Raw genomic sequence first — 24,551 nt, forward strand, 5'->3', positions numbered from 1 at the left:
TATGCTCGGTGGCCTATACAAACCCATTTTGTTTTTTTTGTTTTTTTTTTAATTTTTTTTTTTCAACGTTTATTTATTTTTGGGACAGAGAGAGACAGAGCATGAAGGGGGGAGGGGCAGAGAGAGAGGGAGTCACAGAATCCGAAGCAGGCTCCAGGCTCTGAGCCATCAGCCCAGAGCCTGACGCGGGGCTCGAACTCACGGACCGCGAGATCGTGACCTGGCTGAAGTCGGACGCTTAACCGACTGCGCCACCCAGGCGCCCCTATACAAACCCATTTTGTAAGAAACTAAACTAAACATGTTCTCAGTCTCTAGTGTGCAGGCATTTTTGTATTTTCATGGGATGTTCGATTGGCCTGAGAGAGGTTCTGTTAACCCCCCTGTTATCACTGGGGAAACAGTTTCATGATTAAGTGATTTGCCCAAGGTTGCTATTGAATTTTAGACAATACTGCAGTTACCCGTCTCTCATCACTGATACAGTGCCCTTGATTCCTTACATAAGTGTGAAGGAAGATGTCATCTCGAAGGCAAGCGGAAGTATTAGTGGTCAAAGGGACTTTGGGATCTAAGTAGCATCTACATGTTTCCCCGGCAGGCAAGAGCTGTTTGAAATGCATCCTGGTCCACACCTGTAACTCTGTGTTGAGAACAGTGTCCACCCACTTTACTTCAGGAAGCCTTAGACAAATCGTCTGGTCGAGTTTCTACATCTGTGAAGTAGATTCACCTGTACAGTTGATTCTTTTTTTTTTTTTTTTTTTTTTCAACGTTTTTTATTTATTTTTGGGACAGAGAGAGACAGAGCATGAACGGGGGAGGGGCAGAGAGAGAGGGAGACACAGAATCGGAAACAGGCTCCAGGTTCCGAGCCATCAGCCCAGAGCCCGACGCGGGGCTCGAACCCACGGACCGCGAGATCGTGACCTGGCCGAAGTCGGACGCTTAACCGACTGCGCACCCAGGCGCCCCTGTACAGTTGATTCTTGAGCAAACAGAGGTTGGGGTGCCCTCCCCCGGCAGTAGAGAATCCACATATAACTGGGCTCCCTCAAGACTTAACAGCCTCTTGTTGACCAGAAGCCTTACCCATAACAGTCAATTAACATATTTTGTACATTGTATGTTTTATATGCTGTAACCTGACAAAATAAGCTAGAAAAAAGAGTTACTAAGAAAATCATAAGAGAAAACACCTTCACAATATTGTACTTATTGGAAAAATCTGCACCTAAGTGGACGCATAAGTGCAGTTCAAACCTGTGTTGTTCAAGAGTCAACTGTACTTGGTTTTAGAGTCAAATGAGAGCATTAACGGTTTTTATAAATTTTCAACAAAAGCGAGTGCTAAGTTTGTAGGTATCAGAGAGTGGTAAAGAACTAATACTTGAACACTTGCTACACTGCAGAAACTTGACCTTTACCTGAAAGGTAAAGATTCGAGAGAGATCATTCCCGTTTGCAAGACTGAGAAACCGGTTCAGAGCAATTAACTACACCTCAAAGTTAGTGACAGAGAGAAGATTCAAATTCAGAACCTCTGACTAGAACTGGGGCCAGGCACACGGGGATTAGAAAGTTTCTGTGAACAAGCCACGACCTAAATCACTTGGGGCCTGTACTGACGTCCACCCCCGCTGGTGATGAGTCTGCCAACACCCACTAACAAAACCAGATGAACTCTCCCAATTTAAAATTTTTTTTTTTTAACATTTATTTATTTTTGAGACAGAGAGAGACAGAGCATGAATGGGGGAGGGTCAGAGAGAGGGAGACAGAATCCGAAACAGGCTCCAGGCTCTGAGCTGTCAGCACAGAGCCCGACGAGGGGCTCGAACCCACGGACCCTGAGATCATGACCTGAGCCGAAGTCGGCCGCTTAACTGACTGAGCCACCCAGGCGCCCCACTCTCCCAATTTTAAAGAGCAGTTATTTTAATAAATTACCATTTTAGCACATGCAGTTACAGTAAGTTGCAGATGTTAAAACAGCACACAATACAATGTATAAACCATTTTTATTGAGATGTTCCAGCTCCTGTATTCATCAGGTTAGTCAGTATGTAAAGTTAACAGTTCCTGTTGGAAAAGAGACTTGAAGTTAGAGAATACCCACTATAGTAGTTTTGTGGCAGGGGTTGGGGGGGAGGGGGGTTAAGATTTTATTGGTAAGTAATCTCTGCACCCAACATGGGACTCAAACTCACATCCCCGAGATCAAGAGTCATATGCCCCACTGATTGAGCCAGCCAGGTGTCCCTTAATATATATATATTTTTTAATTAATTATTTTTAAGTAAGTTCTACACCCAATGTGGGGCTTGAACTCATGACCTTGAGATTAGGAGTCACGTGCTTTACTGACTGAGCCAGCCAGGCGCCCAAGAATACTCACTATGTTAAAACAAAGCAAAACACAGAGGTGGTCAAACAACAAAGATGTTAGCAGAGCTCACAGAGGGATGTAAATTGTAGGGGTAACTCCAGCTAACTCTAATGACATCCCACCCCACCATATGACTGAGCTCCTTGTGGAAGTTCACCAAAAGCTGAACGTCTAGATTACTATTTCATGCATATTTCACTTCAGTTTGAACTAAAGATTGAACAGAGTCTAAACATAAACAAGGGACTGGACATCCATTTGACACACATAATGGCATCATTCACCAATTACAAAAAGCTCTGTAACTTACCACTGCCTAGTTTTGCCCAGCTAGGATTTTTCAGAAGGGACCTTCTTTCACTGTACCCCACAATCTGTTTTCCCCAAAGACACTTCCCAGGCATACCTGCTCGTCATAGGCTTCATTGACAAAAGTCTCACTATTCATTAGATTTTCCTCTTCTTGGCCATTTTCATTATGGTGGGTCGTATTTCTTGATGCTGCTGTACTATTTCTAAAAATCAAAGAAACAGTCATCAGAGTTGTTCCTGGAGATTGAAGCTGGGATTGGGCTATGATTAGAAAGGGCCAACTCATCCCCTGCCAAACAAAGGCTATCATTATGGAAATGATGTTCTATTTTGTCTTTTGAATGAATCAAATGATCTAGAATGGGCAATACTTGAGTCAATTATGATTTGTTACCAGGCATTCACTTAATTTCCGAAATAATACATCTTCTCAACTGGGGGAAACTAGGTAATTGGGGTCAATGAGAGATCAGACATAGATGACTTAAGAAAGCAGATTAATGGAGCACCTGGGTAGCTCAGTGGGTTAAGCATCCAACTTTGGCTCAGGTCATGATCTCACGGCTTGTGGGTTCAAAACCTGTGGCCCTGCACTGGGCTCTGTGCTGATGGGTCAGAGCCTGGAGCCTGCTTCAGATTCTGTCTCCCTCTCTCTCTGACCCTCCCCCACTCATGCCCTATCTCTCTCAAAAATAAACATTAAAAAGAATTTTTTTAAGTAAACATTTTTTTAAAAAGGCCAATTAATGTGGTAGAAAGACCTGAGGTGACCATCAGTATCCCAAGGGTAGAATTTCAGTCTGTTTTAACATTAGTAAGCTATTAGCCAGTGTTACCTTGGGCAAAGATACACCATTTCTCCTGGCCTTCTCTTCATTGTGTGAATGCTGGACAGAGACATAACTTTTAAAACTTTCCTTCTCTCCATATTTCTTGATACACAGGCTGCTTAATGTCTCGGCCCAGTATGTGTAACCTAATCAGTTTCTTCAGTTTCTATAACTTCCTATACTTAAGCTGATTTTGTCATCCTTTCTACCCTTAGCCAGCAATTTGTTATCCTTATTTGTTTCTTTACTCCTGTGACTCTCTTGCTTTTAGGCAAAACTTTTTGTTTGCTTTAAATCTTTCTGGAATTGATTTCACCTCCTGTTAGGGGCTGAGTTGCGTCCTGTCCAAATTCAAATGTTGAAGTCCTAATCCCCAAGCACCCCAAGAGAGTCTTTAAAGAGGTAATTATGCTAAAGTGAGGCCATTAGTTTCGGCCCCAATGCAATATGACTGGTGTCCTGATAAGAAGAGATTAGGACACAGACATGTAAAGGGAAGACCATGTGAAGACACAGGGAGAAGTCTGCATCCATAATTCAAGGAGAAACCAACTCCACGGACACATGGATCTCACACTTCCAGCCTCCAGAATTGAGAAAGTAAATTTAAGACACCCAGTCTGGCAAACTAACACACCTCTGAATTTGCCTCCAAACAATCACTGGCACTAACTCTGCCTCATTGGTAAAGAATCTCATCACTTCCTCCCTGAGATTATTATGCCACTAATGGCTGTTGAGGGCAATCTTACCTCCATCAACGCCTCATACATCCCTTACAATCTCATTTGCCCCAGGTCTGACTCAAAGACGTTGCCTCTGTTGTTTTTCTGTAGGTCATCTAACAGGTGAGGGCTGCTTCATCACCCAAATCCTTTCTCAGAGGACAGGCTTCTAGGATGGAGCCATACCTCCGACCCCATTAATCTTATTTTATAAGCCTTCTTGGGAATAAACTCTCCCGTGAGGACATTAATAACTGCTCACCTTTTTAATTTGTGTTCTCTTCTGAAATAGACAAATGCTCCCAGAGCTACCAGGACAACTGATAAGGCAGTGGTTACGCCGAGGGCGATGTGGCCAGGGGCGGGTCCACGTGCTGGCTCTTCACAGAACTCTCCACCATATTCCATCAGACAGCTGCACTTTCTCAGCTCTCCTACCACCGTACAGACTCCCCGCCCATTACAGTAGTCGGTGCTACACGGCAGATGTTTTGCCCTCTGTGAGTCCTTGGGATGAACAGGCTCGCCTTTTCCCTTGGTCTCTGAGGTCTTGCTTTCTCTAGCAGAAATTGGAGGGATGGGTGTTTTTCTGAGAGGATAATTCATCCCTTCTGGCCCCAGATATCTAGCCTTGGGAGACTCAGTAGCTTGGAGAGGTAGCTCAGCTTTTAGGGTCCACCTTTTACCGGCCTCTGCATTTTTCGATGTTGGTGCTGAATGGGTTTTATCTGGATAGGTACCTACAAAAACAGGTAGGAGTGTGGGTATATACACATATGTGTCAGTTGAGAACTATTTCAGAAGAGCAAGAATTCCAGAAGACTTAACCAGAGAAGTCTGAACTTATCATTACCATAACCTTTGGACAGAAAATTAAAAACATACAAAAACCTGCATATGGTAAGACACCTTAAAATGTTTGGTTTCAGGAGCAGCCTATCATACCAATCTATTTATAAATGACGATGTGCCCATTTTTAGCCAAGGTAGACCACCTCCATTACCAAAATGTTTTATTCTATAAGGAATAGTGTGGTGGATCTAAATGGTAAATCTCTAGAAAGATTTTTAAGATGTAAGTTTATCTGTAAACATGATTTTTTTTTTTTTTGAGCCCAAGTAAACTGTTGGCTTATCGAGATCTACTAGCTGCAAATATTGGACTGGACTCGGTGGCAGTGGTGGGCGCGAGAGGGTGGGCAACAGGGCGCTTCTCACCAACAGTCTGAAAGTTGGGTTTGTGTTGAAGACGTTTCACCATATTCTCCATCCCTGTTGGCACAAGCATTATTCCACACGAAACTGCTAAAGACCAGACTCCTGGGAGGGAAGACAGCAGCACCTGCTGTCTCTGCCTTAGCTGGTGTTACAGGCGTGTTTCCGCTCCTGGGCAGTTTAGGGTCTTTGACAGTTGGGTATATCCAGAGGAAGCCAGTCTAGCTTTATGTGCCTAATACCATCCCCTCCAAAGAAGATTCATGTGAAAGTCAGGGTGAAATACTGATTGAGGAGTAGAGCCAATGCTTTGTCATCAGGACGGGAGACAGGAGAGTGTATGTTAGGTTTCCAGTTTAGTTTTAAACCCAGATGGTGAGGGCAATGCATTTCTCACTCACTGACGTGTGTGCTTGAGTCACTGTAACACAAGGCGTTTTGTAAAACCATTCTCATTCACTAGACCATAGAATCAACTCTGGGAGTCAAAACCTATTAACTTTCCAATTTAAGATGAATTGATTAGGGATAACAACTGGTATTCCATCTAGTCAGCTTTCAGGAAGATGAAGGTTTAAATTGAGCAATAAGAACCCTTGGCTATAAGACTCCTTTTCCAGTTTGTTTTCTTACTAGTTATGACGGGTTTCAGTGCTGAGCCCACTGTTTCTTCAATTCTACAGCTCACGTGACTCGAATACCATTGGAGCCAAAGCTGTAGATTTGAGGATAGTGGCTGCCACAGAATTAGATATCACAGTCGCTTAGCTGACTGGCCAGAACAACAACTTTCCATGAAGGCCCTATGTGGCAGCAGCATTTCTGTAACGACCATCTACCACCTAGCATTTAAGAACTAACATGACAACAGTATGTACTAAGATGGCGGCTTTATTTGCATGCTCTTGTATTCCTTAACTCTTTGACATAGAAAAGTGCTTTTTCCACATTAACAGCGGGGAGCTGAACCAAGACAGGTCAAATCGTTTGCCCAACCTCCTCCTCCTGGGCTATGCTCACTATGTGATCAATTTAAATGCACAGAATCAAATCTAGATTGAATGAATGTTCTTTCAGACAACATACAAACTGTCGGACTCCTTGCAGCTACCATAATGCCTGTTCTAAAACTGAATGGGAGGACACATTAGCTTTCCAGAAGGTGTCTATATAATTTGATATCCAATTTCCCATAGAAGTTTTATGTTGTTGTTCAGTTTAAAAGTGCCTGTAATAACAAGGCTATGGTCTAGAGGATAAAAGCTTGAGGGATACTACAGAATTAGATATTAAGAATTAGATTGAGATATTAAGAATTATTTTATTAAATATTGAAAGTATGTCATGCATGGTGATGAACAGTGGGGTCCTGGATAGGAATTACTCACAGCCCATTTCATCAGATCCATCCAGACAGTCAGCATGACCATCACAAACTTGCTTCATGGAAATGCACTTCTGACCATCCTGACAGGATTGTGATGGCTCAGAGCACTGGACAGCTTTAATACATCTGCTTATGTTAGCCAAGTAGTACCCACTGGGACATTTACAAGTCGGTCCTTCAGGGTTTGGCAAACAGATATGGCTGCACCCTCCGTTGTCCTTTGAGCAGCTGTTACTACCTGTAGATCCCCCCCCCCCCAAAAAAAAACACATTGATTTAGATGGTTTCAGAAGGGTCTTCTGCAGACGTTCTACAAACAGACTATCAGAGTTATGGGACCCAGATGTTTTTTTCCAGAGTAGATAGCTTTTTAGTTTAACACCTTTTGGTCAACCAGGTGCTGAGTGTTTGGTGATTCTTCTTCATGGATAATGATGACTTCAGAAGGCTAAGAGTTCAGACAAGTGAGAAGCTTAAGAAAAATCGCGCTGAACTCTGGCCCATCCAAGACCCCCTTGTGAATTCTCCTTTTTCCCTCACATCAAGCACCCAACAATAACACTAGAAGGGCCTTAGAAATAAAGCTGTCTTTAGATGAAAACATGAAGGCTGTGGTGTCTATTCTCCCTCTGTAAGATTCTGAGTAGAAGTCAGCCATTTATAGCTGATCATGGTTTTGCAAGGCTTAGATCTTAAGCTTTAACCTCTAGTAAGGTTTTATTTTGAGATATTCCAGGAATAGTAGACTAGGTATGTATATAGTGCAGATAAAACTTGCCTCAGGAGTGACAGGGACCCTTCTGCTGCTTCTCAGACCTAAGCCACAGATTATTATCACTTGGGTGACCATTAATCCACACTGAAGAATTCTGAAAAGGTTCTCTCTGGAAAGCCTTCATAAGTTTAAGCATGACTAACACCAGTTTTAGTCATGTTTAGCTTTCCAAAGCAAAGCAATGGGGCAGCAATCACTTAAGACCAAAATACTCAATATACACGGCAGTGGTAGATGTGGTTAACTATTCAAGGTCACATTGTTGGTGCTAATCTCAACTAGGAAAAGACTTTTATCTATTACTATTTTAACTAAGCCCATCATCACTCTACCCAAACACTGGAGGAAAGAAAACATCTGGGTGCCCCCAGGTTGGTATTCCAAGGATTAGTTAACACCACAAGTAGATACAAGTGACAACAAGTAGAATAAAGACCAGTTCCACTGCAGAGATAAAAGACAATTCCCATTATACCACAGATGTAATTCCATCCACAATAGAACCCAAGTATATCAAACCCCAGCCCAATATACTTACCACTGTGTTTTATCTCCTCAATAAGTAACAGGACTAGTTATATACCAGAACTATACTGCATAGAACTTCATAAAGACAAGAGAGTTATGCAGATCCACAAGAATTTGCCAAAGTAATTTAATGGGAAACACAGAGTTATTTCAAGGAGATATTGTGGGATGGAAGGTCCCCTTCGTGGGGGAACCACAGCAGGCTTCAGTGTTGTCATAATTTTTGCTTACCCTTTTGACTAAGTTTGCTGGAAACTTTTAAATCCACAATCTTCTGGTCTGTTTGGAACCACCGGTTTTCAGAAAGTTCTGCCTTGCTGTACCAAACTTTAGTGATTTGGGCTGAAAGAAAGCCAGTGAAATATCATGAAGGAAAGCACATTTAAAATTTTTTTTTTTAAGAAAAGCACATTTTACTTCTAAGACAACTTCCTGTGCAAAAGAAATTGCTCAGTATGGAAACTGTCACCCATCTGCATCAAATCCAGTTGAGTAACAAGAGTTTTACCAGAGAGACAGGTGTTTTTCTAAATCTTGTTTCTGGGAAGAAATTTAAGATAAATAAAAACAGTTCTATGCCTTCCTCCAAAATAAAGTCAGGTGTAAATTATGTTGAGCACATTCGTACACATCCTGATATACAAAGACAGAAAATTAGGACATGAGACATTTAAATATAGCCCATGCAAATAATGGGTAATGATTTTAAACACTGTTCTAAAACATTTCTGAAAATGGTTTTCTGCGATAAGTATCACCAGGGGATCTTACAACAGAAAGCAAAGATCTCACTACATACCTAATAAATTAGCATCTCTGGGGTAGGATCTGAAAACTTGTTTTTGCAGTTGTGATGTGGCCAGCCCAAGTGGTCAATGGACCAGCATTTGGAAATTATAAAAGAGACAGCTTTTAAATAGCGTTTTCCAGTTTTACCAAATCTGGATGCTAGCCAGAAACGACATACTAGAACACTGTGGTTTAGGACAATCGCTTTAAATTCTAGAAATTCCCTGCAAGTACAGAATGTTCTATAATTCGCTTAGTACCTCCATGCATATTTAGTCAAGTGAGTCATGTACTGTCCTCATTTTACAGGTGAGGTGTTATAGCTACCAAGCAGCATAGCAGTTATGCTACCTGGTTCCAATTCCTGGCCCAGTTCTCTCTGTACCATATCACAATGTCCTCTAAGGCAGAGAGCTTTTAATGAAAGCCAGACATTTCAGGTAGAACAGGATTAAGCCTGTTCGTATATAAAGAATAATATTTTTTCACATAAAAGCTTCCCCAAGTCATAGAATCTCTGTTACATATACATGTTAGATTAGAGAAGTTGCTTAACTATTCTTCCAGAAGAAAGACCCTACCAAAGATCAATGCTAAGCATTAACAGATTTGCTTTAGAGATCCAGGAGTAAATTCAGATCACAAAGACACCCACCATCATCAACTGTTGTCCAGAACATCATGCCTTGGCCATATGTAAAGAGGTTAAGGCCCTCAATTCCTCTGCGGTCTACTCTGTATCTAGAGCCATCTTGTTGAATACTTTCTATGAGTCCTCTCCCTAGAAAGAGAGGCTTAGTTAATCTCACTTAGCCTAAACAACCATACTCTATCCTGTAGCTCTTTGGCTCTTGTCCTGCCTCCCCTCCAGGAGGATATGATCTACCATGCATTTTCTGAAGGACAGCTCTCCTTCACTCACTCCAACAGAGATACACCACGATTTGCTCGTGCACATTTGTTAAGTTCTTGATTTTATTCCTTCACAAAGGGGCAACTGCATGATTCTGGGGCCTATTACTTTCTACTCAGAATGGGGAATCATTGTGTTTGTTTGGAAGGTGGTACAGAATATATAAACTCAGACCTAAATGCTATTTGAAGGTCTTCATGGCTGAAGACCAGAAAGCAGGACATCACTATTTCACTCTGGTCAAAGAGTCCTTCGGACTCACATTTAGGGCATAGGTTATAATTGCTTACCAGTGTCAGCCCAGTACACTCGGGTCCCCGAATCCGAAAAGGTCAGGCCTGCAGGGACCTGGGATTTCTGCCACAGCACCTTCCTCCTGCTGCCGTCCATGGAGGCACATTCAATGCTGGACCCACGCCCACCATCCTCCTGGGAACCCAGGTCCACAAAGCACATGACTGCAGAGGGTGGGTGGAGCACAACAGAGGCAGGATGGTAGAGGTTTTCACTGAACAGAACAGTGGGACACTGACCTTCTGAGGAAGCTACATTGATGTGGGGATTCTCACTGTCAATCCAATATATGTTTCCACTCAACCAGTCCACAGCAAAGTCGATCACGGTCCCCTCCACGGATAGGATTTTCCTCCAAGAGAGTTTTCCAGACTCTTTGAGCCTCAGTAGCCTGATATCACCATTATCCAACTCTGAAAGGTAGAGAGCCTTTTCTTGGACTAGGTAGTCCAAGGATGCAAGCTGGTTCACAGTGGCAAAGGGAAGTATCCTATGTTCTGGTAAAGTTGGCTGTCCTAGTAACGCTTCTAGATTTTTCAGATAAATCTGTGGGGAAAAAATTAGGTGGATGGCACCAGCTGAATCTAGTGTCATTCTTCACCTTGATTTTGCATTAATGTCACGCTGCTTGGAACATATGAGAGTTTGAACTTATCTTCTAAAAACCGATAGCAGTTATTTTTCTCCCTTCATGGAGCTTTAAGCACTTAAAAGTCCTTGAATCCATGGGTTTTAAAGAGGTACTCCTTCATTAAATGCCCTCCCCTTTATTTTGTAAATTTTTGAACTATAATTGACCTATGACATTTGTGTAAGTTTAAGGTGTCCAAGGTGTTGATTTGATACATTTATATATGAAAGCCCCTCTCCATTAAATGAGACTCCAGTATTAATATCTTACTGAAACTGAAGTCAATCTTTCACCCCAACATTTTTCATTTTCATCAGCTTCTTTGAAAGAGAGACAAAGAGTATGTGTGTGCACACACACAAGGGGCAGAGAGAGACAGAGAGAATCCCAAGCAGGCTCCACGCTACCAGTGTAGAGCTTCTTGTGGGGCTCGATCTTGTTACAAACCGTGAGATCATGACCTGAGCCGAAATCAAGAATCCGATGCTTAACCAACTGAGCCACTCAGGCACCCCTCAACATTCGTCACTTTAAAGTACCAAAGTTGACAAATCGTCTCTATAGGACAGAAGGTAGAAGTGACTTGTTTGTTGGTACCTCCTATAATTTAAGAAAAGTTCCCTCACAAAATGTACTCCCCCACCCACTCACCCTCCCCCACCAGGCTAGAACCCAGCTGAGCTGCTTGTATTTAGAATTATTCCACACCACCAGTGAGATGCTTAGACAACTAAACGAGATTAATCCCACTCTCAGATCCCTCACCTGTGTTCTGATGTGCTATTTCTTAAGAAGTGGTCTTCATTTCATAGCCTCTTTATTTTGGTCTTTATTTTGGTCATGATAGCTCCCAACACACAGTGAATGCTAGAATTTAAATTGTATTTGAAGAATATCCCAAGGGGGTGGGGGTCGTGCCTGACTGGCTTGGTTGGTAGAGCATGTGACTCTTGACCTCAGGGTTGTGAGTTTGAGCCCCAGATGAAGTGCAGAGACTAAAGAATAAAAAATTTAGGGGAGCCTGGATGACTCAGTCGGTTAAGCATCCAACTTTGGCTCAGGATATGATCTCGCAGTTCATGAGTTCGAGTCCCACAATGGGGCTCTGTGCTGACAGCTCAGAGCCTGAAGCCTGCTTCGATTCTGTGTCTCCCTCTCTCTCTCCCCCTCCCCTGCTTGTACTCTCTCTCTCTTGCTCTCTCTCAGAAATAAACACTAAATAAAAAAAGAAAAAATTAGAAAAAAAAAAGAACATTCCAAGGGCAAGGGCCCCTACTATGTATAACTTGCAAATTACTCGGTCTGAAATGGACTGCGGCCCAGGCCCAGACACGTAAGGCTGTGGAACAGTACCTGCATGATAACTGTGGGCAACACAAGGAACATAAATGCAGACTCCTCGAGTGGAACGCAGGTGGTGCCATCGTCTGCGAGCAGGAGTCCAACTGGGCAACGACAGCTTCCCTTGGGGCGTGGGCTCAGAAGGCACAAGTGAGAACATCCAGCGTCCAGACAAGGATTGGTAGACTTGGGCTGGAGCACTTCATGCATGATCTGGAAGAAAGCAGCCAGATGTTACTACGCATCACCGAATCCTGACAAATAGCTAATGAGTAAATCTTGCCTTCTAATCATGACAGAAGGATGTCACTAGTTTGCACTTGGGAAGTTCATACATATGGCCTTTTTAGGGAGACTGAGGGGCAAACTTTGAAGAGTACACTGTAGACCTTGAGTCCGTACGGCTGTTCAGAACGCTTGATGAGGACAGCCCTGTCCTTGCCTGTTGTCTTCTTCATGCGTTGTACAGTTCTCGTCTTCATCTCAGACCAGAAGACTTCATCTTCAAACACAGCGACCGAAAAGGGGCTCTTGATTCGAGTTAGCTGCAGCATCTAAAATGGTGGTGATGAGGTTTCTGGGATGAGTTTTATACAAGGCATAAGACATTACATACAGCCTAACACCAAGGGACACTTACAGTAATACCAGTGCCATCTAGATTAGCAGAGCCAATACAGTGAAATTTGTCATCAGACCAGAATATCTTCCAGCTAAACTGGTCAAGCGCTATGCTGGTTGGCGAGCCAAGACCTTGATCGATGAGTACTTTTCTGCTGCTACCATCCATCCCGGCTTGTTCTATTTGAGGTTCTCCTCCAATTTCAGACCAGTACATTAACCTATACAGATGAAAGTCAGCTTTAAAGTATTACCTCACAGAAAATATTGATTCATTCCTTAAAACACTGATCTCTAGCCCAATTATTTTTTTTCCTCAAACTTGGTCTATTCCTTATGTGAAATTGTGAAGTGGTTGGGGCGCCTGGGTGGCTCAGTCGGTTGAACGTCCGGCTTCGGCTCAGGTCACGATCTCACAGTTTGTGGGTTCGAGCCCGCATAGGGTTCTGTGCTGACAGTTCAGAGCCTGGAGCCTCCTTCGGATTCTGTCTCCCTCTCTCTCTGCCCCTCCCCAGCTCACGCTCTGTCTCTCTCTGTCTCAAAAATGAACAAATGTTGGGGCGCCTGGGTGGCTCAGTCGATTAAGTGTCCAACTTCAGCTCAGGTCATGATCTCACAGTTTGTGGGTTCAAGCTCCGCGTCGGGCTCTGTGCTGACAGCTCAGAGCCTGGAGCTTGCTTCGGATTCTGTGTCTCCCTCTCTCTCTGCTCCTCCCCCCCTCATGCTCTGTCTCTCCTTCAAAAATAAATAAAAACATTTTTAAAAATTTAAAAAAAATTATGAAGTGGTAAAAGAAAGTTTCCCTTGAAATTTTACAGTGCGTGTTTATTCATTACTTGGAGATAAAATATCATAACAGCTATAGAAGCAGCCAAGGAATACCTTAGTTCTGGACCTGGAAAACAGCCAGGGAACCTGCCGATCTTCTCTGGGCGAGAAAGTAGGCTAGTTCTATGGGAAGATGCGTGCCTTAGACCTTATTCTTAGTCACAATTGAAGCCATTAGATGCATCAGGAACTATTGCCAATTTCCTGAGGACCATGTTAACAGATTCCTGGTTGAAGGTGTTGAAAGGGTGAGAAAAGCAGAGGGTCCCCAATATGGGTCACCTTTGGATCCTAAGTTTTGCTCTATCTTGTTCTTACATTTGATACACACATGGCCATCCCAGTGAAGGTTTGGCTCTGACAGATACAAAACATGGTCTCTGAGTTCTTGGCCCTTTCCACAGAGAAAGGACTCTGGATGGAAGAACCTAGATTCAAGCCCAACACATAATTATTTCCTCCACTAATACCAAGCACATCAGTATAAATTAAACACTATCCCTAGTTCCATTCTCCTTCCTCCTGCCATTTAAAGCCATAAAATAATATACCTCTGAATGGAGCATTATTTTAGCAGAAGAAAGTGTAGGTGGGCCAGCAAGTGAGCATACCTATATCTCATTTCACTGAAATAAAGGACTTTTACCAGAAACTTTTACGATTACCATGTGTATGGTTGACCCACATCACCATAAGATCTAAAGTCAAGTCAGATAGGTTTTTACTCACTCATTCTGTGTTGGGTGAACACAACCAAGGTAGAACTAAGGAGGAATGACAAACCTAAAGGACCTCACTGGCGTCGTGATCCCCGGACTCACCCGTTTAGGGGATCTAAAGCCAAAGACTGTGGTTGAGTCACGTCATCATCCAGGACAATCGTGTGCTCAGATTTTCCTCTCCAGACGGCAGTCAGCCGAATTGCCAAAATCTGGCCAGCTGTCCCATCCACCCAGTACAGATTCCTTCCGATCCAGTCGACCACTATACAGTCTGACCTTATCCCTGAAGAGAGGAAGCCATTCAACATGTGAATCGAGGTTAAATTACAGCCTTTACTGGGTTTTGGCTCCTAGGCTTCAGGCTTGAATGTCATGTTAATTCATTTTCCTATGAGTACCTGCATCCCCATCAGAGGAATCTTTAAAATACTCCCAAGTTCTACTCCTAGAGGAAGACGGCCATTAGAAATAATGGCCTCTGGCTGACAGTTTGGCCCCCACTGTCCTCTGGGGTGACAACACATCTTGCCATTTCCAGCCAATTAGCAGGCTTTGATCTCTTTTAGTGAAGAAGATTTAATGAAATCAGTGTTTAGAATGTTAATGGCCACTCATTTTATTTTTCACGCTATATGTAATTCACAAGGGCAGCATGAAGTCTGCGCAAAGGGACATACCTTTCACCATGGTCCCTTTCTTCTTGGTGTCCATACTTATCCACTTAATACTTTCCGTACCGACATCTGTCCAGAAGACCTTCTGCCCCACTAAGTCATAGTCAATAGAGAAAATCATCATGTTCTTGTCTACGGTTGCCAGAATATCTTCCTTCAAGCTCCTCAAGCCATAGAGGAGTAGGCTGAACTGAATTGCCACAAGCAGGATTGGTTCGGTACCTGCCAAATTAGAACCGCTTTCAGCACGGCCTTAAGGAGTTTGATTGCTGAACCCAGCATGGGCTAAGGACTAAGAGAACAAAGTCGTCTTTGCCTTCTCACTGCCAGGGCTGGGACACCAGCCAGCTGGTATGTAAGTAGTTCTCCCCTCGATGTTATTAAACTTGAGCTAATACCCACAGTTCAAAGATACTCAGAAGAAAGGCATGGCTAGCGTAAACTGAAAACAATATTTCTAACTAAGGATTTGTGCATAGTGGGCAGGAACAAAGTGCCTATTGGAACTTTTGACACTCATTCTAACTTCAGGTAAGGCTGACCGGTGGCGACAGAAGCCGGAGTTGTGGTTCTGTTATAAGGATGCCTTATCTGTAGACACCTTCAGACTCTAACCCAACCTAAATTGCTACATATAAAAAGGGGGCTTGGGGACCATGCTAGTCCTCCTCTGCAGACAGAAAGCAGGCAGGGGCATTTAGGACTTGAGAAAGGAGATTTGCACTTGTTATTCCTGGAAAATTTAGAAGCTCAAAGCTCCTGATCCGGGGCTGAGGAGACATCCGGGCTCCAGTTTACCTGCTGCTTTACAGGTATGGCCATCAGGCTCCAGGGAGTAGCCAGGGTGACAGGTGCAGCCATAGGAGCCCTCGGTGTTGACACAGGTCTGACTGCAAGGCTGACCACCTGGCTTCTGGCACTCATCCACGTCCTTGCAGACTTGGCCGCTGCTCTCCAGCTCAAAGCCTCGCTCACAAGCACACACCTGAATGAGTTTCAAAAACATGAAGACTTCCTGAAGACATCGATACATAACATTGATGAAAAGGCCTCACCTTGCTATTAAAAGCACATGGTGATACACTCAATTTCAACAGCTGAAAACAAAAAAGTTCTTAGAACCAGCTTCATTTAAAATTTTAATGTTTATGTATTTTTGAGAGAGAGAGAGGGAGGGAGAGGGAGAATATGAGCTGGGGAGGGACAGAGAGTGAGGGAATCTCACGCAGGCTCCACACTATCAGTACAGAGCCCAGAGCAGGGCTCGATCTTACAAACTGTGAGATCGTGACCAGAGCTGAGATCAAGAGTCCGACGCTTAATTAACTGAGTCACCCAGGTGCCCCAGAACCAACTTCATTTTAAATATAGTCATTCTCGGGGCGCCTGGGTGGCTCAGTTGGTTGAGCATCCGACTTCCGCTCAGGTCATGATCTCACGGTTTGTGAGTTCGAGCCCTGCATCAGGCTCTGTGCTGACAGCTCGGAGCCTGGAGCCTGCTTCTGATTCTGTGTCTCCTTCTCTCTCTGCCCCTCCCCAACTTGTGTTCTGTCTCTCTGTCTCTCAAACAGTAAGTGTAAAAAAAATTTTTTTTAATGTAGTCATTCTCTGTCTTATCAACCTTGCTGCACACCTCACACCCTTGCCACCACCATGGTTTCTGAATCAACAAAGGGGTCCAAGTTCAGTCCATGACACCCCAGAACCCCAGTAGAATCAGTAAGAGGCATGGAGACTTAACTGGCAGACCGGCAGTCTGCCAACAGAGAGAGACATTACTATGATGGGACATCAGAATACCGTCTTCTACTTGCCCATCAGAGTCAGGCAAGTTCATGATGTTCGGCCAACTACTAATGCCAGACCAGTGCACGGGCTGTGGCTCTCCTCAGTTTAAGGGCAGGTCACATCCAAATACACACATGGAAGGGACTTCCTTCAAAACTTCTGGCTCAGTCCCACGTGTCCCCCTGAGCTCACAGCTCGCAGGCAGTGGAGTTTCTGCAGGCTGGGTGCTACGGTTCCAGGAGACACGACATGGGGAAGGCGCTCAACGGGATTCCCTAGGAGCTGGCAAGGACTCAGGGGACATCAGAGGATGGGTCGGGGCGGCTCTGCCACATGAGACTTAGAGCCTCCGGAGCAGTCAGGGACAGCCTGAGTGAGGACGTAGCCCCCTTTCGCTAAACCAACTCTATGGCTGCTGGAGAAGAGTAGCTGGACGAACTCACAGGCCCGTGCGGGGACTGGTAGCAGGCGTGGGAACACCGCGCTCGGCTGCATGCTGGCCACGCACACTGTCCACCTTCGTCGGAGCCATCGGGACAGTGCTCCTTCCCGTCACACACCAGGCGGAGGTCGAGGCAGGCACGGGAGCCGCACTGGAACTCAGAACTCTGGCACTTCTCGGGGGGGCCTGGAGAGGAGGACTTTCTACTTTTATAGTCCGCCCCCGACCCCCAAACACCCCTCCTGCAGCAACGACGTGCCATCAAGACGCCTCCATTCTGGTAAGGGGGTAGATGTCAGTGCCCGCACCGCTTGCTTGTGGAGCTGGCTTCTCACGCCAAGAGGAGGCCGGCAGCCGGCGCCCCTGAGGCCTCCCCCGCTCAACTGGAGCCCCTGCACTTACACCCGGCCTCGTCACTGCCGTCCCCGCAGTCTCTCTGCCCGTCACAGCGCCACGCGTCAGGCACGCACCGCTCCCCGCTGGCACAGGACCACTGCCTGGAGCCACAGCGAAGCTCCTTGGGGTCACAGTCCTGCGGAGACAGTGGCTCCGTCAGCGACACCTGCATTCAGAGCCCAGGAAGCGGTTCTCAGAGGGAGAACAGGCCTGGGTTACGAGGCAACGCTCAGGTCCCCTCTGCAATGAGGCCAGAGAAAGCCCCAAAACTCAGAGAGAAACGCTCTCAGTAGCCAGAGTTTAGGTGAGGAGTTCTAGGTAAACTGAACCTGGGTGGAAGTGGGAAGAAAGGTCTTCGTTTAAGAAACCTAAGAATGGGAACACCTGGGTGGCTCAGCCAGTCAAGTGTCCGACTTCAGCTCAAGTCAAGATCTCTTGGTTCATGAATCTGAGCCCCTCGTTGGGCTCTGTGCTGACAGCTTGGAGCCTGGAGCCTGCTTCAGATTCTGTGTCTCCCTCTCTCTCTGCCCCTCCCCCACTCATGCTCTGTCTCTCTCTCAAATATAAACATCAAAAAATTTTTTAAGTAAAAGAAAGAAACATAAGAATGTGCTCTAGAAACTTTCTTTAGATTGTTTTACCATATCAAACCCACACCCTAGCATGTTAAAAGTTATAGCACCAATTTGCACCTAATCTACTTGGACACTCAGATCTGGGACAAGAGGGGAGGGGACATCTGTACGCCTACTGTAGCCCCGAACCTTCAGATGCATTCTCAGCCCCTCAGGTACCAGCAGCCACATCTTTTACACATTTGACAGATGAGGGAAAAAACACTCAGGAATAAGTACTTTCTTAAGGTCCAACACAAGCCGTAGGATTCTAGCCAGGCTGCACCTCACATACAACGTGGCAGCCTCAGTGCCCTTCATGGTGACAGGTGAGCGGAGCTTCTGAGTGGGACACTTAAGCCACAGCCATTAAGACCGAACATTTGAGGGGCGCCTGGGTGGCGCAGTCGGTTAAGCGTCCGACTTCAGCCAGGTCACGATCTCGCGCTCCGTGAGTTCGAGCCCCGCGTCGGGCTCTGGGCTGATGGCTCAGAGCCTGGAGCCTGTTTCCGATTCTGTGTCTCCCTCTCTCTCTGCCCCTCCCCCGTTCATGCTCTGTCTCTCTCTGTCCCAAAAATAAAAAAAAAAAAAAAAAAAACGTTGAAAAAAAAAAAAAAAAAAGACCGAACATTTGAAAACCTACAATAAAAACCTCTTAAACATTTTTGTTTCAACAGGAGATCTTCTCACTTTGGACACTTCAATGTAGTTACAAGTAACTTTCTGAGCAGTAAGGAGGAGAGCCTTCTCTGTTCTTGTATTTTCTCAAGTTTTCTAGAGGGAAGCACATATTCCTGTTGTGAGGAGAAATCTGTTCTTCTAAGTTGCTTTTTTTTTTTTTTAATCTTTTTTAATGTTTATTTATTTTTGAGAGAGAGAAAGACAGAGCATGAGCAGGGGAGGGGCAGTGAGAGAGGGAGACACAGAATGCGAGGCAGGCTCCAGGCTCTGAGCTGTCAGCACAGAGCCCGACGAGGGGCTCAGATTCATGAACCATGAGATCTTGACTTGAGCCAAAGTCAGACACTTAACCGACTGAGCCACCCAGGCACCCCTAAGTCTTTTTTTACTGTTTGTTTATTTGGGGTGGGTGAGGGGCAGACAGAAAGTGGCGGGGGGGGGAAGAGAGAGAGAGAGAGAGAGTCAGTCCAAAGCAGGCTCCATGCTGTCAGCACAGAGCCCAACATGGGGCTCAAACTTACTAATGGTGAGATCATGATCTGAGCCAAAATTAAGAGTCTGACGCTTAACCGACTGAGCCACACAGGTGCCCCGAGGAGTTTGTTTTTTCTGTAGAAGGGTACACTACCTTCTCGTCGGTTCCATCTTCACAGTCTACGTCACGGTCACATAGCCACTCTGCTGACACACACTCTCCACTCCTCCGGCACCTCACCTCCCCTGACGGGCACCGCGGAGGCAAATCAACAGGACAGCCCTCTTCATCGGAGTGGTCCAGGCAGTCTTGATTGCCATCACAGCGCAGAAAATTAGATATGCACTGGCCGCTCTTGCATCGAAATTCAGGTGTGCTGCATTTTGCATGAACTGGAAAATAGAACTTTAGGTAAGAACTCAGCCAGAGGTGGAAGCAGTTTGATGGCAAAAGAAATGGTCTGAAGACTCTTCAGCCTCCTGCTGTCACCTTGGGAACTAAACCCTGGCCCTCAAAGGTGGTTCAAGCAGTGTTAGGTCAGAAAAGGCCTACTAAGCTTGCCCGGAAAAATCCTGTCTTGGAGAACAAGGGCTAGAGGACAGGGATGGAGACATGTGGAAGGACACTGGGATAGGCTGGGGAGGAAGACTCTCCTGCAGGACCTTAATGTCATCCATGAAAAGAGAAAGTCTCTCACAACATCCAACATACCCGACATGTTCTGTTCATGGGCTCCATTCCTACAGACAGAAGTTGCTTGGTCCAAGAAAAAAGGTCAGATCCCAGGCAAAACCACAAAGACGTATTGAAAAGTAAATGATACCTTGGGTTCTTCTTCCTAATGTTCTTCTCATAAGCACGAATACAGTCATATCATCTGGCTACCCAGTCACTTCCACATTCAAATCCATCATGGTACCTCGACCAGCTCCCTCTTCTGCCCACTTCAATTTCTCCAAAATCTCTCTTCTACCCTATTCCCACAAAATGATCAAGGTCTTTGGAACAAGTCATTGGGAAGACTAAAAAGAAAGATCGTGTATCCCACAAAAAAGAGGGGAAAGTGGTAACACCTATAGATGAGGATAGCCCATCACATGAGAAGACCTAGGATCAAAATTAGAATCTTCAAGGAGGGAGATTCTAGCTCAAGAAATGTGCTGTCAAGTAGACTGGTTTCCCACTAATGGGAATCTTGTCCCTCCAACTTGGAACCTTCTGTCCTAGTCTTGTTAACTTTGTGGTAAGTACAGTCCATCTTTGTTATTTGCAGATTATTTGCACATTCGCCTACTTGCCAAAATTTGTAACACCCTTCCTAAATCTGTGCTCCCACACTTTTTTGGTCATCTGAGGATACACATACACGGGGCACCCGGATGGTTCAGCTAGTTAGATGTCCGACTCTTGGTTTCGGCTCAGGTCATGATCTCACGGTTTCACGGGCTCAAGACCAGCATCGGGCTCTGCACTGACAGCTCAGAGCCTGTTTGGGATTTTCTCTCTCCCTCTTCTCCGCCCCTCCCCCACTCACACGGTCTCTGTTTCTCTCAAAATACGTGAATAAACTTAAAAAAAAAAGACGCACATATACAGCAGCAAAGCATTTGTGTTGTTAACGCACATTTCCAGTTGCGATCAAACAAGGCGACGCTCTGCCTTCTTGTTTTGGTCCTTACACTGGAAACAAATGTCCTTTCTGCAGTCTGTTTAGGGCCATACTTCCCACATTTTTGTATTTTTGGTGATTTTGCTGTTTAAATAGGCCCCCAAGTATAGTGCAGAAAGGCTGTCTAGCATTCATGAGTGCAAGAAGCCTTACAGAGAAAATATATGTATGAGATAAGCTTTGCCCAGGCATGAGTTAAAATGCTGTTGGCTCTGACTTCAGTGTTAATGAGTCAACAATATATTATCTAGTGGTCTCTAAACAGCAATACTCCTAAAACAAGGTTACACATGGATTGGTTGACAAAAATATTATCGCGATAGATTTCTCCGAAACCTCACCCTGCATTTTTTTCTATGAGCAATGATGTGATACCTGCTTATTCAGTGTTTGTGGCAACTTTATAGAATATAACTATCACAGATAAGGAGAATCAACCGTAATGCATTTTCAAACACTCCAAGGGAGCCATATGGCACTCACTACATCCTTGTTCGTCTTTCCTGTCAGAAGAGTCTGGGTTGCCATCACACAGCCAGCTCTTAGGGATACAGCGGGTCTTGTTGTCACAGCGCAAAGAACAATCTTCAGTGGGCTCCCAGCAGTCCAGCTCATCGGACCCATCAGAGCACTGCTGAGCCCCGTCGCAGTGGTACTTGCCCTCAATGCACTGGTTTCTGTTCAGACACTGGAAGACTCCTAAAATGGAAAGGACCGGAGGCTCTCATCATATACTCAGTCATACTGAAGACTTAAAATTAGATTAACTCGGGGTGCCTGGGTGGCTCAGTCGGTTAAGCACCAGACTCTCAGTTTCGGCTCCTATCATGATCTCACGGTTTACGGGTTCGAGCCCGGCATCAGTCTCTGTGCTGACAGCATGGAGCCTGCTTGCGGTTCTCTCTGTCCTCTCTCTGCCCCCCACCCTTGCTCTTGTTCTTTCTCTCTCTCAAAATAAGTAAACATTTCAAAAAATAAATAATATAAAATTAGATGAACTCCCCCTCATCCTGGAGTTTGCATCCTATTTGTGTGAGCTTTAAAGCTTATCTAATCCATGAGCAAGCTTTAGTAAAGTACTCGGGTCAATTATATTAACAAGCTGAACTAAGTTGTTTCATAAGCGCTCATATTGGTTTCGTTACTTTAAACACTTGTTGGGACACTCCAAATCTGTTACAAGTGGTCTATTTAGGTCACTTTATGGCTCAGCCTTTCTAAAGGCAAATCCTGGAACACTTATGCAAATATGAGGAAGCAAGGAAGCACCAGTTAAATTACAGCCAGTAGAACATTTGCCTTCAATGTGATAAAACAGATACTGGTAGAATCCACATTCTGACAGACTCTGACCTTTATTGATGACAATTTATCTAAGAAAGCAAAGTGTGATTAGAATATAAACATGGTACCTCATAGCATGTGCCCGGCCGGAGTGGCGTCATATGCCTGGCACAAAGGACTAGACAGGAGACCGTGACAAACCTGGTCTGTTGCAGAAGTGGGAACAGTTCCCTTCATCCGAGCCATCCTGACAGTCCCGTTTGCCATCGCAGAGGTACTCCTGAGAGACGCATTCCTCCCCGTTCTGACAGGGGACAGAGGATTGGGGGCAAAGCAGAGGGGGCGCCGGAAGAAGGGCGGGGGGGCCGTTTGTGGCTGCCCCTTCCAACTCAGGATCTAGAATAAACAGTTGCTTCAGGAAATCAGTCCCTAAGGTTTCAGCAACAGAGATGTGCTCCCATTGCCCCCCTCCTCCAAAACCACGTCACGGCGGGGTAGTGCCATTTCTCCACCTCATCGGGACAAGCAGGGAGATGGACTCAAAGCCTAGATCCTTAGATTAGATGTGCTGCGTTGGCCCATCGTCTAATGGCTTCAAATTTCGGCAAACTGTTCTCTCCTTTCAGGCCTACCAACTTTTTTTCACTGCCTGATGCCATATGCTAGGAATAAAAAATAAAGTTTCAGCCAGACTTGTTCTGTCTGGCTCCCTGCTATAGCGTCGTGATCTGGGACAGGGACCGGCATAACGTGGACACTCCCTTGTTGTGATGTTTCAGTTTCACTTCTAAAAGTTACCAGTTAGTACGTTCAACAACTATCACAGCAACCTAACAGATCAGTTTGTAGGATAATCAAAGTTGGATTTTTACCAAAACGTTAACCTTTCCTTGGCACACTTTATTCCCTAAGAGATAGGTTCCTATGCCTCATGTTTCTCAGCCTTGAAAATCAGGCTAAACCAACCATTGAATCAAAAGGTAAGGCAGTTCAGACAGAAGAGGGAGAGGAGAGATCTCTATGGAGTGGGCACATCGAGGACAGAATGAGTCTGCCCTCCTTGTTTCTACCCTTCCTTTGGACTTCTGGCCACTCTTGCTGACAGAGCCCCCTGAATTCTGTGATAGGATTTCTTCTTTTTCTGCCTCAAGATCCAGGATCAGATTTTTGGGCTCCAGGCCAAAGGCATAGGTGAAAAGAGAAAGGTAAGCCAGCCTTAAGCAGGGCAATCTGAACTACAGGTACAGCTTCAACAGCAGGAAAGAACCGCTTCTCCTCGTACGCACAGCCCCAGAGCAGCTTTGCACACGATGCTCCGCAAGATGTTGCTGCCTGGAGGAAGGGGATTTCTTGGTAAAACCTGTCTGGGAAAGTGGTTTAGAACAAATTAAATGGATCTCTTTATGGCCAGAGGTTTATTATGCATTTGCTCGGGGTCTTGGGTCATTTAGCAAATTTTAAGAAACGTGTCAGCTTCTTACTCTTCCAGGATAGGGAAGTTAGGAGAAGGCCTGCTGACCTGTGGGTCAGGACAACTGCCAATATAAGATTCCTCTGAAAACACACTGACAAGAGGCAGGTAAAGTGGATTTCAGAGAATGACCCCACACAGGAAGACTCGCCTGAAACCTGCTGATTCTCTGCCAGGATGATCATTTTCCTTACGTCTGGCTCTTTTGACACGGAGAAGGGCTCTGGCATCCTCCTGTTCCACAGCAGGAGAGCTCCTCTGTGCACGGTCACCAGGTAGGGCTCGTGGGCCGCTATAATGCCGTCACTCCAGGCCTTGTTCAAAGCGTATGTTCTATTTTTTAGGAGGCTCAGACTTTGCAACCCTAAGGAAGAGTCAAGTTCTTACCAGCTGACGGAGAACATGCAACCTGTGATGGCAGGGGCAAGGGGGGTCATGGGCACCACTCAACTGAGGTTCTATGACCCCAACTGAAAATAAGTCCAAGGAAAGTGTTCAAAGCTCCAGGAAAGTGAGATCTGCCACGTGGAAGCATCAGGTGTGGTTTTACTGCCTCGCATGCGGTCTGTGAACACACTCAGGCACCAGCTGCTGGAGATGGGTTCTGGGTGAGAGGACCGTCAACAGCCGTGAGGCAGAGGCCGTATCTGGTGTCAAGTGTAGCTGAAGCATCTCTGCTCCATTTGCAATGGAAGTTGGGTTCTGTTACTTCCACTCACGGGAACAGAAACAGATTCTAGACAAAAAGCTATTAAGA

At 45.2% G+C, this 24,551-nt stretch overlaps 1 protein-coding gene across 3 annotated transcripts in view; it reads right to left on the minus strand.

Annotated features, from left to right (window-relative positions):
• Positions 1-1,917: 1,917 nt before the first annotated feature.
• LOC147581517 (low-density lipoprotein receptor-related protein 2-like) overlaps positions 1,918-24,551 on the minus strand; it is a 44,310-nt gene continuing 21,676 nt past the window's right edge. For 2 of the 3 annotated variants that reach the window (XM_086703336.1, XM_086703337.1), the window contains 19 exons: positions 23,946-24,158; positions 22,525-22,719; positions 21,523-21,738; positions 19,524-19,762; positions 17,607-17,736; positions 17,206-17,390; positions 15,773-15,959; positions 14,978-15,196; positions 14,400-14,583; positions 12,770-12,971; positions 12,519-12,683; positions 12,142-12,342; positions 10,154-10,703; positions 9,606-9,731; positions 8,393-8,503; positions 6,860-7,096; positions 4,519-4,996; positions 2,796-2,904; positions 1,918-2,082 (listed from right to left, as the gene is read on the minus strand). In XM_086703336.1, the coding sequence (XP_086559462.1) occupies positions 2,056-2,082; positions 2,796-2,904; positions 4,519-4,996; positions 6,860-7,096; positions 8,393-8,503; positions 9,606-9,731; positions 10,154-10,703; positions 12,142-12,342; positions 12,519-12,683; positions 12,770-12,971; positions 14,400-14,583; positions 14,978-15,196; positions 15,773-15,959; positions 17,206-17,390; positions 17,607-17,736; positions 19,524-19,762; positions 21,523-21,738; positions 22,525-22,719; positions 23,946-24,158 (3,974 nt within the window). In that variant the 3' untranslated portion in view covers positions 1,918-2,055. Of the gene's footprint in view, positions 2,083-2,795; positions 2,905-4,518; positions 4,997-6,859; positions 7,097-8,392; positions 8,504-9,605; positions 9,732-10,153; positions 10,704-12,141; positions 12,343-12,518; positions 12,684-12,769; positions 12,972-14,399; positions 14,584-14,977; positions 15,197-15,772; positions 15,960-17,205; positions 17,391-17,606; positions 17,737-19,523; positions 19,763-21,522; positions 21,739-22,524; positions 22,720-23,945; positions 24,159-24,551 lie in introns of those variants that run through there. The other variant, XM_086703338.1, reaches the window with a different exon arrangement.

Source organism: Puma concolor, chromosome B1 (assembly GCF_028749965.1).
Source record: "Puma concolor isolate L17-30 chromosome B1, mPumCon1.1.hap2, whole genome shotgun sequence".
NCBI lineage: Eukaryota > Metazoa > Chordata > Mammalia > Carnivora > Felidae > Puma > Puma concolor.